Source organism: Astyanax mexicanus, unplaced genomic scaffold (genome assembly GCF_023375975.1).
Source record: "Astyanax mexicanus isolate ESR-SI-001 unplaced genomic scaffold, AstMex3_surface scaffold_32, whole genome shotgun sequence".
NCBI classification, from domain to species: domain Eukaryota; kingdom Metazoa; phylum Chordata; class Actinopteri; order Characiformes; family Acestrorhamphidae; genus Astyanax; species Astyanax mexicanus.
In genome coordinates, this window is record NW_026040042.1 from 5,044,018 (window position 1) to 5,061,181 (window position 17,164).

At 39.1% G+C, this 17,164-nt stretch overlaps 1 protein-coding gene across 2 annotated transcripts in view; it reads left to right on the top strand.

The window, feature by feature from the left end:
* Positions 1 to 14,938, top strand: part of LOC103028681 (trafficking protein particle complex subunit 9) — a 158,658-nt gene extending 143,720 nt beyond the window's left edge. For both annotated transcript variants that reach the window (XM_049472991.1, XM_049472992.1), the window contains one exon: positions 14,778 to 14,938. In XM_049472991.1, coding sequence (XP_049328948.1) covers positions 14,778 to 14,923 — 146 coding nt within the window. In that variant the 3' untranslated portion in view covers positions 14,924 to 14,938. The remainder of the gene's footprint in view (positions 1 to 14,777) is intronic.
* The last annotated feature ends 2,226 nt before the right edge of the window (positions 14,939 to 17,164 follow it).

Below are 17,164 nucleotides of genomic sequence, written 5' to 3' on the forward strand. Positions count from 1 at the left end.
CATTTTTTTACTATTTTTCTCTCATTCTCTTACTCTTTCTCGTTCTCATTCTTTCACACTTTCTCTCTCTCATTTGTTCAGTCTCATCATTTTACTCTTTCTCTCACTCTCATTCTTTCACTCTTTCTCTCAATCTCATACTTTCACTCTTTCACTCTCATGCTCATTCTTTCCCTCCTTCTGTCATGTCTTAGCCCTGTCTCATGTCTCTGTGTGTCTTCCCCACGTGACCTGTGCCCCTCTGTGTCTCCTGTCAGTAGTTTTCCATCACCTGTTTCTCATTTGTAGCTCCGCCCCTTCCCCAGGTGTTTCCAATTCTAGTGTGTTTCCTGTTTGTTAAATAGATCCCCTGTGCCACTTGTCCTCCGTCTGTCTTTGCACTAACCTCTGTTGTTTTGTCTCTCTGTGTTTCTCCGCGTTTATTCCTAGTTTGTTTTACCGTGCTCCTGATTCCTTGCTCTGTGTTTTTCTCTGTTATTGCCATGTATATATATATATATATATATATATATATATATATATAGTCTATTTCCTTGTTTATTTCTTAGTGTTTTTGCTTCTTGTTGTTTCCCTTGTATATATATATATATCCCTGCCCTGTTTAGTTTTGTTTATTTTCTTGGTTATTCTTGGTAGTTTCTAGTTTCTTTATGTTCTTAGCTCTGTTTGTTTCTTTGTTTAATTACTCCCTGTTTGTTTATATCCTTAGTACTTCTGGTTTGTTTAGTTTATGTTCACTAGTTCCTCTCGTTTGTTTGGTTTACTTTATTATTCAGTATCTAGTTATTTCTTTGTTATTTATATCCTTTATTTATTTAATAAATTATTTATTTTTGGTTCCTACCTGCACTTGCGTCCGTCTCCTCGTCTCCCTGCCTGGGTCATTCGTGACACCTTCTCATTCTTTCTCACATTTACTCTCATTCTTTTACTCTTTTTCAATCGCATTCTAATATTTTCACTATTTTTCCCTTTCACTCATTATTTCACTTTCTCTTGTTCCTTCTTTCTTTCTTTCTTTCTTTCTTTCTTTCTTTCTTTCTTTCTTTCTTTCTTTCTTTCTTTTACTCTCATTCTTTCATGCTCTCTTACTTTTCATTTGTTCACTCTTTCTCACTTTCACTTATTCTTTCACATACTCTCACTCTCATCTTTTCATACTTTCACTTTCTTTCATTCGTTCACTGTTTCTCTCTCACACTCTCACTCTAATACTTACTATGTTTCTGTCATTTTCTCTCTCTTTCACTATCATTCTTTCACTATTTCTCTTTCACTTACTCTTTCTTTCTCTCTTTTTCTCTCTCTCACTCTCACTCTTTCTTACCCTCTCACTCTCTCTCTCACTTTATGTATGTCTCTTACTCACTCATTCTCTCTCTCTCTGTCTGGTTTGTTGTTATATTGTTATAGGAGTGAATGTGAGCTGCTGGGGTGAAGCTCTCTGAACTTAAACACAATGACAGACGGACAGACAGAGGGACGCAGACAGATTAAAGTCAGGTCTGGCTCCAGAGAGAGAGAGCAGCAGCAGACTGAGAGGGCGTGCAGGATGGAGTCGAGGATGTTTCTCACTGAGACTCTTCTTCAGGGCGGGGTCCGTCCGTTATCCCCTCCCCAACCACCCCCCACATTACGCTATGCTGGAAATAGCAGCCCACCAATTAGCTTGAGTTTTGATGAGATCATTCTTCTACAGTCTTTTAAACCCAATGCCCCCGACGGTAAACGTCACCCCCAGCAGCAGCAGCAGCATTCCTCCAGTCCTCCTCCTCGTGATCAGTATTTCTCTCAGAGAGCAGTGAGTCACTCAGATCACATCAGACCAGCATGCTCTGCTTCATCGTCTGCTCGCCGTGCCCTTCAGGGGCTGAGATACTCCTGTAATGCATATTGTAAGAGATATGTGTTGGTAATTAGATTAGGTGCTATGCAGTTGCCTGGATCAGCCACTTGGGGCTCATTATCTCTCAGAGCGTCTCTCCGTTCGGTTCATCTGCCTCTCAAGACCTGTCTGCTTGATGAGGGTAGTAAGCTGATTACTGATTAGAAGTTGTTGCTTATTATTATGTAAATTAAATATAAAGTTTGTTTGTGGCTTAGTTTCTCTGAGTTACAGTTTCTGATGGTCTTACATTAATTGGGGGCTCGTCCGGGATCAGCCCACAGTAATTCTGCTTTTCTTCAGCTCTTTAATTGCAGGAACAGCTGAAATAAACCATTGCATCTAACCAACATAGTAATAATTATTTTCTACACACTTTAAAATGTTCTTCAAAACTGTTTCAAATGGTCTATGTTCCATAGTTCCACAGGGGTCTATGCTAGGACCCACTGTGTTCTCTAACAATAGAATTTACAGTATGTTATCTGGTTCCTCTACCTCATGTAGGTGAGAGGAGATATATGTTTGATATGTCTTCATGGGTCAAGATCCAACGTCTGTTACAGATTCCTGACAAGGCAAAAACAAACAAAAAAAAAGTCATTCCAAATTCCCACCTCATTCCCAACTTATCCCCAATTCCCCAACTCACCCCTAATTCCCTGTCATTCCCAACTCCCCAACTCATCCCCAATTCCCTAGCTTACCCCGAATTACCCAACTCATCCCCAATTCCCCAACTCATCCCCAATTCCCCAGCTTAGCCCAATTCCCCAGTTTACCCCAATTCCTCAACTTGTCCCCAATTCCCCAACTCATCCCCAATTCCCCAGTTTACCCCCATTTCCTCAACTCATCCCCAATTCCCCAGCTTACCCCCAATTCCCCTTGTCACCCCAATTCCCCAGCTCACCCTAATTCCCCAACTCATCCCCAATACCCCAACTCATCCACAATTCCCCAGCTCACCCCAATTCCCCACCTCACCCCCAATTCCCCAGCTCATCCCCAATTCTCCAGCTCATCCCCAATTCCCCAACTTGTCCCCAATTCCCCAACTCATCCCCAATTCCCCACCTCATCCCCAATTTCCATAGCTCACCCCAATTCCCCAACTCTTTCCCAATTCCCCACCTCGTTTCCAATTCCCCATCTCACCCCCAATTCCCCAACTAACCCCAAATTTCCCAGCTCACCCCAATACCCCAGCTCACCCCAATACCCCAGCTCATCCCCAATTCCCCAACTCATCCTCAATTCCCCACCTTGTCCCCAATTTCCAGACTCCTCCCAAATTCCCCAACTCATTCTCAAATCCTCAACTTACCAACTCATACCCAAATTCCCAAAGTCATTTCCAATTCCCCAATTTATCCCAAAAGTACTGGATGGAGCTCCATAATTCCAGAGAAGACAGTTCTTTCACTTCTCCATAGTGTTCTCAGTACTGGGGGATTTATATCCCTCTAGAACTTGCCTATCATGGAGTAAAGTAAGCACAGGTCCTGCTCCAGTGGTTCTATTTGTTATGGAACCAATCTTCTAGCATTTCTCTGTAATCCTGTAGGTTGAAGGCTACACATTCATTTTACAGAGCACTCAGCTCAGGGCTGGGTTTCTCCAGGTGAACACAATTTGATCAAGGTCTTTGTGAAAGGAGTGTACAGCTGTTTCTGAGAAGTCCACCATGGGATTTGATCTCGGTGTTAGAATGAGTGCTTTCCACGCTCTGAGCTCCCAGCACAAGCACGCCTCGAGAGGATTTCACACAAAATGAAATCCACAGTCAGGGTCAACTACATTACCAGTCTTTCCTACTGGAGGCATGGGTTTAGTGAGGAGTGGAATACAGTGCTGTGCTGCGTTGTGTAGACAGGGCAGTGGTGGACAGTGGTAAAAAACTGACTGTGCATTTTGATTCACAGCAGTTTACAGCATTTTTTTTCCTACATAGTAAATAAATAGTAAAGTAATCTGTCAGTCTATGAAGGAACATATTAGGAATCATGTAGTAACTTAAAATTACTGTTAAACAAACCTAAATACTCTGTGAAGAAGCTTTTAGATACTCTTATCTGTGGAGCTGTTTGTTAACTTGTGGTTTCTGAGGCTGGTAACACTGATGAACTTATCCTGTACAACAGAGGAAACTCTTACTCTTTATTTCCTGGGGCGGTCCTGATGAGTGCCAGTTTCATCATAACATTTTTGACTGTCTTTGCGACTGAACTTGAGGATACTTGAGGATAAGCAGTGAGTGCTGTATCTTTATAACTAAGTCTGAATCTCTGAAAACATTTTGTCCTTTGAGTTTTGGAGCTTTAAAATTGACTGGGGAAGGCAGGTAGGCGTTCTCTGCTGTAGTGCGGTTAGCCAATCAGAGGTGATATATATATATATATATATATATATATATATATATATATATATATATATATATATATATATATATATATATATTTGCATGTATGAATATTTTATGAGCAAGAGCCCAAACTTTCTTCAAAGAACACTAATTCAGTGATCTAAAACAGGGCTAAATAGAAACACTGGAAAAATATAGAGACACAACTAGACATTTTACAATGAATTTAAAAACAATAGAATAAGACCTTTAAAGCATTGTTTTTGATTGGATGCATGTCCATGCAGGAAAGAGAGTTGTGTTAAGCTGGGAATGCTTTACATTCAGCACTTAGTGTGAAAACAGTTTAGCATGCAGCAAGGATGCATTAGTTAATGGCTGCAGTAATTATCTGGACAATAAATCAGGTTAAACTGAACCTGAACAGTTGTTTATCTCAAACCTGAATGCTATATTTGATAGTTCAGATAGCGTTTTCACTAAAAACTAACCTTTTTGGCGTTTGTTTGAAACCAGACTAAGACCAGCTCCTCTTGCACGTCTTTGTACAGTTGTTTTGGTCTTAACCCGAGTGCTACAAGTTTATATAAAGTAAAAATAGCATCAAAAATGTAGGCTTAGGTCACAGACCTTTTTCTTGAGCCCTGTCCAACAGAGCCGAGTTTAGTTTGGGCGTCTGGCAGAGAGTCTAAACTCTAGTCAGCAGTTCAGACTGAAAGCTGGATTGTAAATTAGTTCAGTTTAGTCACTGTTTAGGACTATAGTGCTGTAGTGAATCTCTGGTGACACACTGTGGTCCAGTCCACTGTTTTTCCCTCTGAATGAATTATCTCTTCATTATGTAAATTATCTAGAGATATTGACTTGTCTTCCATCATGGTCAGACTGGACTCTCCTCCTGTAATGTATTTACAGAGTCTCAGATCTATTCTTAGAGGAGGAGGTGCTGTTCGTGCAGTTCTTTCACTGAGGCTCCTCCCACAAATCCTTAGATTACCTTACGTTGTGCTAATTTTGGGATTGAAGTTGAGTGCTGTTCATTTTATTAATGGTTCTAAGAGTAATGTGCTGATTTATTAGCTTTAGAGTAGCTTTAGCTACATGATGATCTGTCGATAAACAATATAAATGATTTAATGGGTCCCATCTTGCACCCTGTGCACTATGCATTGGAAAGCTCATTGTTATCTTACACCCCACCAACAGTCTATTTTCACACTTCCCACTTGCCTCGTTTAAATAGCAACAGTACTTCTGAATATATCTACACTGATGGGGGTGGTGGTCTGGAAATAAGGTACAGGTGTTCAGGTACATTTTTGGAGTATTGCTATCTCTATCTTGGCAACAAAAAACACAGGTGCTCCACTGACTGAATACAACCTAGACAGACATCAACAGAAGGGGTGGGTGATATGGCCCTAAAATTTAAAGAATACACTACTGCAACAAAATGAAAATTACATGTTATTATTGCATATGATATCATATGGCACAGCCCTAACTGAGATATAAAAAAAAAAAAATACAAGAAATTTATCAGATTTGTAACAGATTTGTATTTGAAGTCAATGATCCAGAATGTCATGACAATAATAATATTAATAATGCACTCCAAATATCTCCATATATCCAGGATTAAATTAACATTAATGGTACTGGACATATATAATCTGTATCTAGTAGATATATAATGGGAAATGAGAACAGTGTGAAGTTTTCTTTTGCTAAAAACAGTAAAAAGAAATATAATTAATTATTGCGTACGATATGATATGGCACACGTCTAGACAACAATCAGACGTTCATTGCTATCTTAGCAGTGCACAAACCCAATTTTTACATCAACAGTAAACAGAATGAACGAGTGTGAATAAGCAGGTCATTTTTCTCTCCTCTGAGAAGCGTTGGACACCTCCAGTAAGCTGCAACGTTAAAGTAGCAATCCACCAGTCAGAGCACACATGACTCTTAAAGGGAATGATGAGCAAGAGAGACACACTGATTGGTTTATTTCACGTTACTCTCAAAATTAACTAACCACACCCATGATTAATAAAAAAAAAAATAGTAAGTGTCTTTTTCTTTGCGTTTCGAGTCTAACAAGGTGTATTTTTCCGTTGTTACGATAGCAAAGACACACTGACACACCCTAAATCAAGCTGCACATTACATTTATGTGTGTATTTGAGCATACTGTGTGAGAAAGAATATTTGTGAGTGTTAAGTTTTTTTTTTTATATATATATTTTTGATATATTTTTTGGAGTGTAATAAGTATATGTGTGTGTGTGTCATGATAGTAAATTGCTCAGAGAGCTGCACTCAGGGGAACACAGTCAAATAAAGCTTTTGTTTGCTCTGTTCCCACATCTTCCGTTGCCGTGATTTTTAGGGTCAGACGCACAGACACAACATCCTGTGTTTCGTGTGTGTGTGTGTGTGTGTGTGTGGAGTGTCTGACAGTACAGGAAGAGCTGTAATGAGTGGAGCTTTTAGAGTGTGTCAGCTTTAGCTGAGGGAAAGGTTATGAATAAAGAAAGAAATATAAAAAAATAATATAATAAATAAATGTTTTTCCACCAGACGATGTGCTGCTGCTGCTGCTGCTGTTCTGTTGTGAGTTTTTGTCCTGTATTCAGTGTGTTTGGTGAGGTGTCAGGTGTGGGGTTTGTGTACACATTGTAATCGTGTGTGTGTGTGTGTGTGTGTGTGTTATATAGCAGTCGTGTGCAGTTGTTGACTCTATTCTGTTCAGTCTATAGTAGATATTGAAGAGGTGGGAGGACTGTTTGCTGTATTGAGGTTTTTCCACAGCAGCTCAGAACAGCCTCAGTCTGATTTAGGCTCTTGAAGGAAAAAAAAAAAAAAAAAAAGGGAAATTGATCAGAAATTCCTCTACTTTATTTTATATTAACTCTCTAGAAAAAAATAATTACAGTTAACATACTAACTGCTGTATATAATAAAATTGTGGGATAATAAAAGCAATGTGTGAATAAACCATCAACTGTTCCCCAAGGCTAATATTACCACCCAGAGTGGACAGTGCAGTGGGTGGTAATGGTCGTGGCAGGTGATGCTTCACATGCAGGTTTAGTTTCATCATCTTGAACATTAAATGAGCTATCTAGGAGTTCCAGTATCTGCAGCTGGACTTATCGTTGCAGATGAATTATTGGGTGTAAGAGAATATTAGGATTTACTAATAGAGTAATACAGTGCTTTCAAAAAGGATTCATACCATTGAACTCATACCACATTTTCATTTGACACCCACTAAAACTTGATAAAATGTATTATATTGGGAATTAGAGAAGAAGCCAAGACATCCATGCAAGGCGTCCATGATCACTCTAGAGGAGCTGCAGAGATTCACAGGAGGGAGAATGCATTCATGAATCGTACAATCAAACCAATTTTGGAAACAAACTCTTATCAGGGCATCAATGTACAGCAATACGATACACAGCAATTGTGGAAGTGAAAGGTGTGGAGGTGCTCTGACCAGATTAAACCAAAGTTAATTAACACCGTACAGAATACCAAAGACATCATCCCACTGTGAAACATGGTGGTGGTAGCATCATGCTGTGGGGAGGCTTTATTTCAGCAGGGACAGGGAGGCTGGTCAGATTTGATGGGAATAGAGCATGGATGATGCCAAATACAGGGCAGTACTAAAGAAAACCTGTTTGAGGCTGTAAAAGATTTGAACCTTCCAGCAAGACGATGACCCTAAACATACAGCCAGAGCTAGAGTGGAATGGTTTAGATCAGAGAATATTCATGTGTTAGAATGGCTCAGTCCATTTGTCGACATTTTTGTAGCATTTGTAGCAAAGCTACAAAACCAGTCAAAATTTGGACACACCTCACACATTCTCATTTAATGTTTTTTCTTTATTTCTTTCTTTAATTTATTTGCAGATCTGTCCTCAAAGATAAATGTGCCACTTAGAAGAATCTAAAGTATAAAACAGATTCTGTTTTTAACACTTTTTTGTTTACAGAATAATTCAGCCTGTGTTCCTGTATAACTTAAATTTATTGTATTATAATGGTCATTAAGTGACACTAGTAAGGATGCCTACATTGAAGTGAGCGAGGGTGTAGCCATATTTCCTTTCTAATGGGGAAGCACCTAAGAAAACATAATTCTTAAAAGAAAAAATATATATATTTTAAGTTAAACAAGCACTGGATGTTAATCTACACAGATTTCTCTCCTGAAAACTGTTAATTTGGGTGAGTAAAGCTCTTTTCAATTTATTTACAGTAAGCTTAGATTTAGAAGGTGAGTTTCTCAGTAAAGTTTCTCCAGCACCACGGCTGGGTGCAGCGGCATTAGCATTAGCTGCTAACCGCAGCACTTGTCTCTAGTAAATGCCGCTCAATAGCGTTAGAGTGAGGAACCCTGAGAGTTCTGTTATTCCAGGCCTCTATCAGTAAGCAGTTCGTCCCTCATAGCTTGTTTTAACTCTGTAAACACGCAGACTCCAGTCGATATACTCACCTCTGAACAGGGCAAAAGAGCTAGCGCTATGGTTAGCGGCTAATGCTAATGCTGCTGCACCCAGCATTAGTGCTGGTCAAGAACTTCACTGAAAACTCATCCTTACAACTCTGTACTTCAGCAGAGTGGCTTTACTGCTCCTTAATACCTGACTGGTAGAATTCATACATAAGGAGAACCAGATTATAAGGAGCACTGATGATGATGACTTTTGGGAAAATTGAAGGATTTTAGGTCTGCAAAAAAGTGGTTTATAACATTTCCTCACATATCCATGCGTGTGCTTGAGGACGGAGCCTAAGGTCTGTCTGAAGGCAAAATATGTTTAATAAATACTAAAAAAAAATATTATGAGAAATAGAAAGCCCACAGAAGCAGAAATAAAGGTGTGTGTATGTGTGTGTGTGTGGAGTGAGCATCATCCTGTATATCATAAAGAGATAACGCCCCGCACTCTAATTGAACTCTCGGAAACCGATTGCAGTGTGTTTTATTTACGGTTTGTTTAAAGCGTATCGTTTCTCAGCCTGCGGCGGGTTATGGATTTTTCTATTTCAGGGAGCGATAGACAGATAGATAGAGAGGGCGGAGAAGAGGAATGAAAGAGAGAAGAAGAGAGGAGTAATGGTGTAATGGATCGCCTCGTCTGCTCTGCCTCTCTCTCTGCCGGGAGCTGGAAGAGTTATGTGTGTGTATAATAACCCCCAATTCACTCCTGATCACCCTCCTTATCTCTCTCTCTTTCCCCACTCTTTCTCTCTCTCTTTTTCTCTCTCTCTCTCTCTTTGTATTACAAGCCCCCACCTTGTACTTCCACTTACTGGCCAATTTAGAGGAAACACCAGTCTTGTAACACCACTGTGACCTTGAGTACAAAGTACAGTGCATCACCAGAGCGTCTAGATGTTCCCTCCTGACAGCAAAGCCCCGCCCACATTTACCGCATCACCTCTCCTGCCGGATCATACACAGTATCCCCGATATCACACCGCCTGCCGTCCACGCGGGTTAGTTCAGCTAAAGCTGCAAAAACAAACTAGCTGCTCAACTGAATTTTATCAATTTAATCGACAGTAGGTACAGATCCCTCCCTCAGACAAAGTCTGCTGACTAATCCTGCTGTGTACTGTGGTGCTGGAGAAGATGAAACCGAAACTTCAACAGAAAGTCATGTGAAGATCTCTCTTTCTTTCTCAAAAGCAAACTAGCTGCTCAACTGGATTTGATAGACAGTATGTACAGATTACAGATCCCTCCCTCAGATGAAGTCTGCCAACTAATCCTGTCATGTACTGTGGTGCTGAAAAAGATGAAACCAAAACTTCAAGTGAAGTCATGTGAAGATCTCTCTCTCTCTCTCTCTCTATATATATATATATATATATATATATATTTTTTTTTTTCTTCTCTTTCTCTTTCTCTCTCTCTCTCTCTCTCTCTCTCTCTCTCTCTCTCTCTAACGCTACAATAATAAATTAGCTGCTCAACTAAATTTGATCAATTTAATCACAGTAGGTACAGATCCCTCCCTCAGACGAAGTCTGTTGGCTAATCCTGCTGTACACTGTGGTGCTGGAGAAGATGAAACCGAAACGCGGTTTTCTTTTTACAGCAGGACTTTTTTTTTTTTAGTCCTCTGGAATTGATGGAGGACATGTAAGTGACTCATTTCTGTATTTAGAGTACTGTAATTAGTATTTACTGTAATTGTTTGCTGGATTATTATGATGGTATATTGACCTCACTTATCTGGTCAGCATGGATTAAGGTAAATGAATGTAGTGTGTTTTTTGACTGAGTTTTTTCGGAAGTGGCCAGAAGGCGAGGAGAGCAGAGCGTAGTGTAGGTACTAGAGTGTGTGTGTGTGTGTGTGTGTGTGTGTTAGATCGTAATTGGTCCGGGCTGCAGAGCTGTGTGAGTTCTTTGTGAATGAAAGTGAATGAGTGTGTATTTTTTTTATAGTTTTATTATTCAGCTCTCACGCGTCTCGTTTCCTATCTGCTCCGGGTGACTTCAGCGTGACGCGTGAGCCGGCGTTTGCGTAGCCCGTTAGCGCTCCTCCCCTCGCACTGATATCAGGCTTTGAACTCAATAACCCTGCGTCATTCGCTCACGTGCGTCCTGCATATGCAAATCCGGCTGTAGACGCGAGTGCAGATGTCGGGGTGTTGGTTGCTGGAGCTCTGACGCAATCTGCAGAGCCTTCAAACACACCAGCAGTGTACGAGAACACGAGCAGTGCTATACACACCTCTACACACTGTGTAGGAGCTGTGGTGAACCTTCACCAGATGTAAAAACGTTTGTTAAAATGATGCTTCATAAGTACAGTATTTGAGCTGATGTCACTTAAGCGTTAGCTTGTGCTAAATGGCAAAACAAGAAGCAGAAAACTCATTATTTGTAAGTCTTTACATCTCTCTCATCTGCTGAATTACAACAGACAGTAGGTACAGATTCCTCCCTCAGAAGAAGTCTGCTCACCAATTTTGCTGTGCACTGTGGTGCTGGAGAAACTTCTGAAACCAAAACTTTCAACAAGAGAAGCATTGCTTTTTAATGTACACTAAAAAGATTACTAAAATTTTACTAAGAAAATTGTTACATACCTATTTAGACTGTGTAGGAGCTGTGGTGCGTCTACAATGAATGTCTAAATGTTTGTTTTTGGGCTGATGTCACGTTAGTGTTGGCTTGTGCAAAATGTCAAAACAAGAAGCAGAAAACTCATTATTTGAAAGCCTTTACATCTCCCTATTTGCTGAATTACCACTGACAGTAGGTACAGATTCTACCCTCAGAAGAAGTCTGCTGACCAATTTTGCTGTGTACTGTGGTGCTGGAAAAACTTCTGAAACCAAAACTTCAAGAGAAGCACTGCTTTTTAATGTACACTAAAAAGATTACTCCAAAATTTTATTAAGAAAATTGTAACATACCTCTCCAGACTGTGTAGGAGCTGTGGTACGTCTACATTGAATGTCTAAATTTTCGTTTTTGGGCTGATGTCACGTTAGAGTTAGCTTGTGCTAAATGTCGAAACAAGAAGCAGAAAAGTCTTTACATCTCCCTCATTTGCTGAATTACCACAGACAGTAGGTACAGATCCCTCCCTCGGAAGAAGTCTGCTGACCAATTTTGCTGTGTACTGTGCTGCTGGAAAAACTTCTGAAACCAAAACTTCAAGAGAAGCACTGCTTTTTAATGTACACTAAAAAGATTACTCAAAAATTTTATTAAGAAAATTGTAACATACCTCTCCAGACTGTGTAGGAGCTGTGGTGCACCTACATTAAATGTCTAAATGTTAGTTGAAATGATGCTTTATAAGTACAGTATTTGGGTTGATGTCACTTTAGTGCTAGCTTGTACTACATGGCAAAACACGAACAAGCTAATTGATGCTTAACTGTGATAGAAGCAGAAAATGTATTATTTGAAAGTCTTTACATCTCCCTCATTTGCTAAATTACAACAGACAGAAGGTACAGATCCCTCCCTCAGAAGAAGTCTGCTGACTAATTTATGTTGTGTACTGTGGTGCTGGAGAAGATGAAATCCAAACTTCACTATTAACCATATTCCTGGGGGCTAAAGCGCTGCCACTATGATCAGGAGATTGCCGGTTTGAATCCTGTTCATGTAACTTGCCATCAGCTACCAGAGCCCTGAGAGAGCACAATTGACCTTGCTCTCTCGGTGGATAGATGGCGCCCTCTCTCCACATCACTCCTAGGGTGATGTTCATCAGCACCACTAATGAGTGGGTTGGGCAATTGGCGTGTAAATTGGGGAAAAATGGAGAGAAAAAAAACAAAAAAAAAGAAAAAAACACATCTTAATTTCTAGTATTTTCATTGTTTTTCTACCACATTCCTTCCTGGAAGATGATGTTCCCCTTTCACAGATCAAACATTATAACCTCTAAAGTTTAACCATAATAGTGTGGAGTACAGTTTTTGTTTTTTTCCCCATTTTCTCCCAACTTACTCATCACTAGTGATGCCTCAACACCAGGAGGGTGAAGACTAGCACATGCCTCTTCCGATACATGTGAAGTCAGACTCCGCCTCTTTTTGAGCTGCTGCTGATGCTGTAGCATTACCGAGTAGCATCACAGCGCTAACGCTCGGAGGAAAGCGCAGCGACTCGGTTCTGATACATCAGCTCATAGACGCAGCCTTGTGCTGATCCACATCACCCTAGGAGTGATGAGGGGAAAGAGAGAGCGTCATCTACTGTACGCACCCAGAGAGAGAGAGACCAATTGTGCTCTCTCAGGGCTCCGGCAGCTGATGGCAAGATGCATGACCGTTAAGTTTTACTGTAATAATTCACTCAGTGGATTATGCTTGTAGTTAATGATAAAGCAAAAATAAAATAAAATAAAAAGTTGCGGTAAAGATCAGGTGAATCTCATCGAGCTCTACAACACCTGAGGGATCTACCGTGACGTCAGCAGCATCAGCAGCAACACTCAAGCCTTTCTTCTGATGGAATCTCAAAGCACGAGCTGCTCTCAGTCCAATTCCAAAGCCCAAATCCCCGCTGAGGTGATGGAGCTCCATCCAGTTCCTCCAGGATCTGCAGTATCTTTGAGTTTCAGCGTTGGATTTGATTTTCTGAGGGAAGCTCTGGAGAAAAGCTGGAGATGTTATCTCAAAGCATGAACTGCTCTCAGTCCAGCACTGTGGATAAATCCCACGATGAGCTTCCTCTGTAGTGGAGCAGCAGTGATCTCTGAATGATGGAGAGCGCTCCTCACCTGTTCCTCACCTGTACCTGCTGCTCTCATGAGGCTGTATACAATCTAAACCTCCTCACAGCAATCTACCAACATCAACCTCAACCTTCCCAGAAGAGTTCAGGCTGTTACTGCAGCAAACTAAAACTCCAGTTTAACCAGTAAACACTCACTGTGAGGGGTTTTTAAAAAGTTCTGCATTCTGGTTTATGGAATTTTTTTTTTCATCATGGTTTCTGTTTTTTATGTGATTTATAGAGTTATTTGATTTCTTGGATTTTATTAATTTTGTTGCATTATTTAGGCTTTGGGATTAATTTGAATTATGAGTTTATGGAGTTGTTTAATTGGTGGTATATATTCCAAAGTTGATTTATCGAGTTATTTGAGTTGTGGGGTATGTACTGTGTTTTATATACTGTGATATATACTGTGATTTATTGAGTTATTTAAATTGTGGTATATCTACTCTACTGGGTTTGTTGAGTTATTTGAGTTGTGGGATATACACTGTACTTTTTATTGGGTTATTTAAATTAGATACTCTTTATTTATTGAGTTATTGAGTTTGTGAGATACATACTGTATTTTACTTGTTGAGTTATTTGAGTTGTGGGATATATACCATATTTGATTTATTGAGTTGTGGGATATATACTGTATTTGATTTTTTTGAGTTATTGAGTTGTGGTATACATACCGTATTTGATTTATTGCGTTATTTAAGTTGTGGAATATATACTGCATTTGATTGTTTTACTGAATTGTGTTGTGGGATATATACTGCATTTGATTTTTTTGAGTTATTTGAGTTGTGGGATATATACTGCATTTGATTTTTTGGGTTATTTGAGTTGTGGGATACATACTGCATTTGATTTTTTTACTGAATTGTGTTGTGGGATATATACTGCATTTGATTTTTTTACTGAATTGTGTTGTGGGATATATACTGCATTTGATTTTTTTGAGTTATTTGAGTTGTGGGATATATACTGCATTTGATTTTTTGGGTTATTTGAGTTGTGGGATACATACTGCATTTGATTTTTTTGGGTTATTTGAGTTGTGGGGTATATACTGCATTTGATTTTTTGAGTTATTTGAGTTGTGGGATAAATGCTGTGTTTGATTTATTGCGCTGTTGAGTTGTGGGACATATATATGTAATACATGTTAACATTGTGTTCAGAAGTAACTCTATCAGTCAGATATCAGTACTGGATCTGTTGGTTTTATTTATTTTTTTAATTGTTGTTTGTTTCAGATGGAATCAGTGTGACTGGATTACCGATCTCCAGCCCTCTGAGGCAGGTCCTAAAGCCCCGCCCTGAAAATAAACAAGTCAACACAGACGCCAACAAGAGCGAATACAACCACGTGAAGGTAGGACTGATACCACTTCAACCATAAACTAATACACACACACACACACGCACACACACACACACACACACACCTCTGTTTCTCTGTTTCTGATCTTCTGACTTCAACACACATTGTTCCGTGGAAATAAACATATCTATGTGTCTATATATTTTAAAACAAATCCAGATTTTAATACTGATGCATAGGCAGTGCTGAGACAAGACTAACTCAAAACACAATTCAGAAAATTAAGTATAAGAAAAAACAAACAGGGCTTCAGCATTACCGCTGGAGATTCAGTCATATGTTGCCAGGTCTGTATTGAAGCCTAAAAATGCTAAAAAATCTGACATCCCTTTTAAACCACACTGTTTATGCTATAATGATCTGGCCTCTTTTTAATTTATTAAGCTAGTGCTGCAGGCTGTAATCATTGTCCACTGGTTAAACTGGAGTTAGAGGGATTAGCTGTGGTGCCGTTGGTCGGTTTGTATGTGTTTATTATATTAAAGATGAGGTGCTAGACTAGTACTGTCTGTATGTGTATCAGATAGTTAACGTAGCTGAATATGAACACTATGGCAGGACAGGTGATGTCCCATTTCATATATGTCCTCTGTGTGTGTTGGTGTGTGTGTGTGTGGCAGTGTTGGACTTATTGAACAGTATTGTATTATTATTAAAGTGAGAATAAAGGAGCTGCTGGTTGAGTGTTTCTCTGTATGCTGTACCCGACTAAACTGTACAGCAGTTTTACTTTCTTTTAAAAGTTAAATTACAAGTGTGTGTGTGTGTGTGTGTGTGTGTGTGTTGTGGGCTGTATATTATACAGATTGTTAATTATTACTGAAGTATTGACCCTTGCAGAATTGCTGTAGGCATGCTACTTAATAAGAATAACACATATATAATATATATATATATATTGTCTAAAATTGATCAGGCCTCAAACTTGAATTGTAAATTAGTCTCATTGATTAAGTTCAGCATCAGAGGACGATAAAATCATAATTATCACAGTCTGAAAGTGCGTAAGACAGGGGTTCTCAACCTTTTTAACTCTGTGACCCCCTTCTAGACTTTTTTTGTGAATTTTGTGAATTTCATTAGCAGCACAAATAAAACAGTTAAGTTTGCTTATTTAATGAGATGGTAGGGCCTGTATTGAAGCATAAAGATGTTCCATGTGTCGATTGTCAACATGTAGTTCGGCAACAATGGTGTCCTCTTTGGTCGTCTCCCATTAAGTCCACTTTGGCTCAAACATTTCTGAATAATATATATATATAATATATATTCAATGCGTTTTCTTTATTTTAAATTTATTTTACATCTTTATCATACATTGTATGAAGATTCGCACTTAAGGCATCAAAACTATGAATGAACACATTTTCAGGGGAACCATATTTTTTGTCCAGGCCTTAATTGTTTAATGAGTTTACTTAACTTTAAAATAATATTTTGATTTTCATAGTTTTTTTGCGACCATTCTGGGACTTTTCTTTTCTTACAATATCCAAGGGGTACCAGCAATTTTATAGATATATTTAATATATTTACAGATATTTTAAAATAAAATGGATTATAAAGAGTGATTGGCAGTGTCGGCCTGGTGTAGTAGTGTGGCCAGCATTGCTTGGTTCTCGTATACAATAAATACATCAGCAAGTATCGGTTTGAAAAAAAACGATTATCAGCCAATATCGATATTATTCTGATATGATTGGGCATCCGTATATACAGTGTGCATAATTTATACTCCTCTAGCTTACCACACCTGGCACCTTAGACACAGTCCTATTCTTTTGGCTGTATTTCGCTTTCTACAGGAACTGGGCAAGCTGTGTGTGTGTGTGTGTGTGTGTGTGTGTGTGTGTGTGTGTAACTAAGTAATTAGTTTGTTTACTGTTGTTTTGATAAGTGTAGACTAAATTAAAAAGAAGATCACACACACACACACATAATTGATGGTCACAGAGCAGGAGAAGACTATGAGCAGGTACACATTTCATCATTTTGTAATTTAATTAAGAAAAGGCTGTTTACAGAAACACGGTGGAGGAAGTTGACCGTGAAAACTTTCACAACTCCTTATTACAGTATTAAACGGGACATAACTCCTGTTTATTATAAAAATCCTTTATAAAGATTGATCAGGGGTGATGGCGCACTGTCCTATGCTAATGGGGCGCCTGCAGTAATGTATATTCAAATAAAAATATATTCCTACATATAAAAATCATTAAATTAGAAAAGTGTCTACATTCTCACCACAGCATTCAG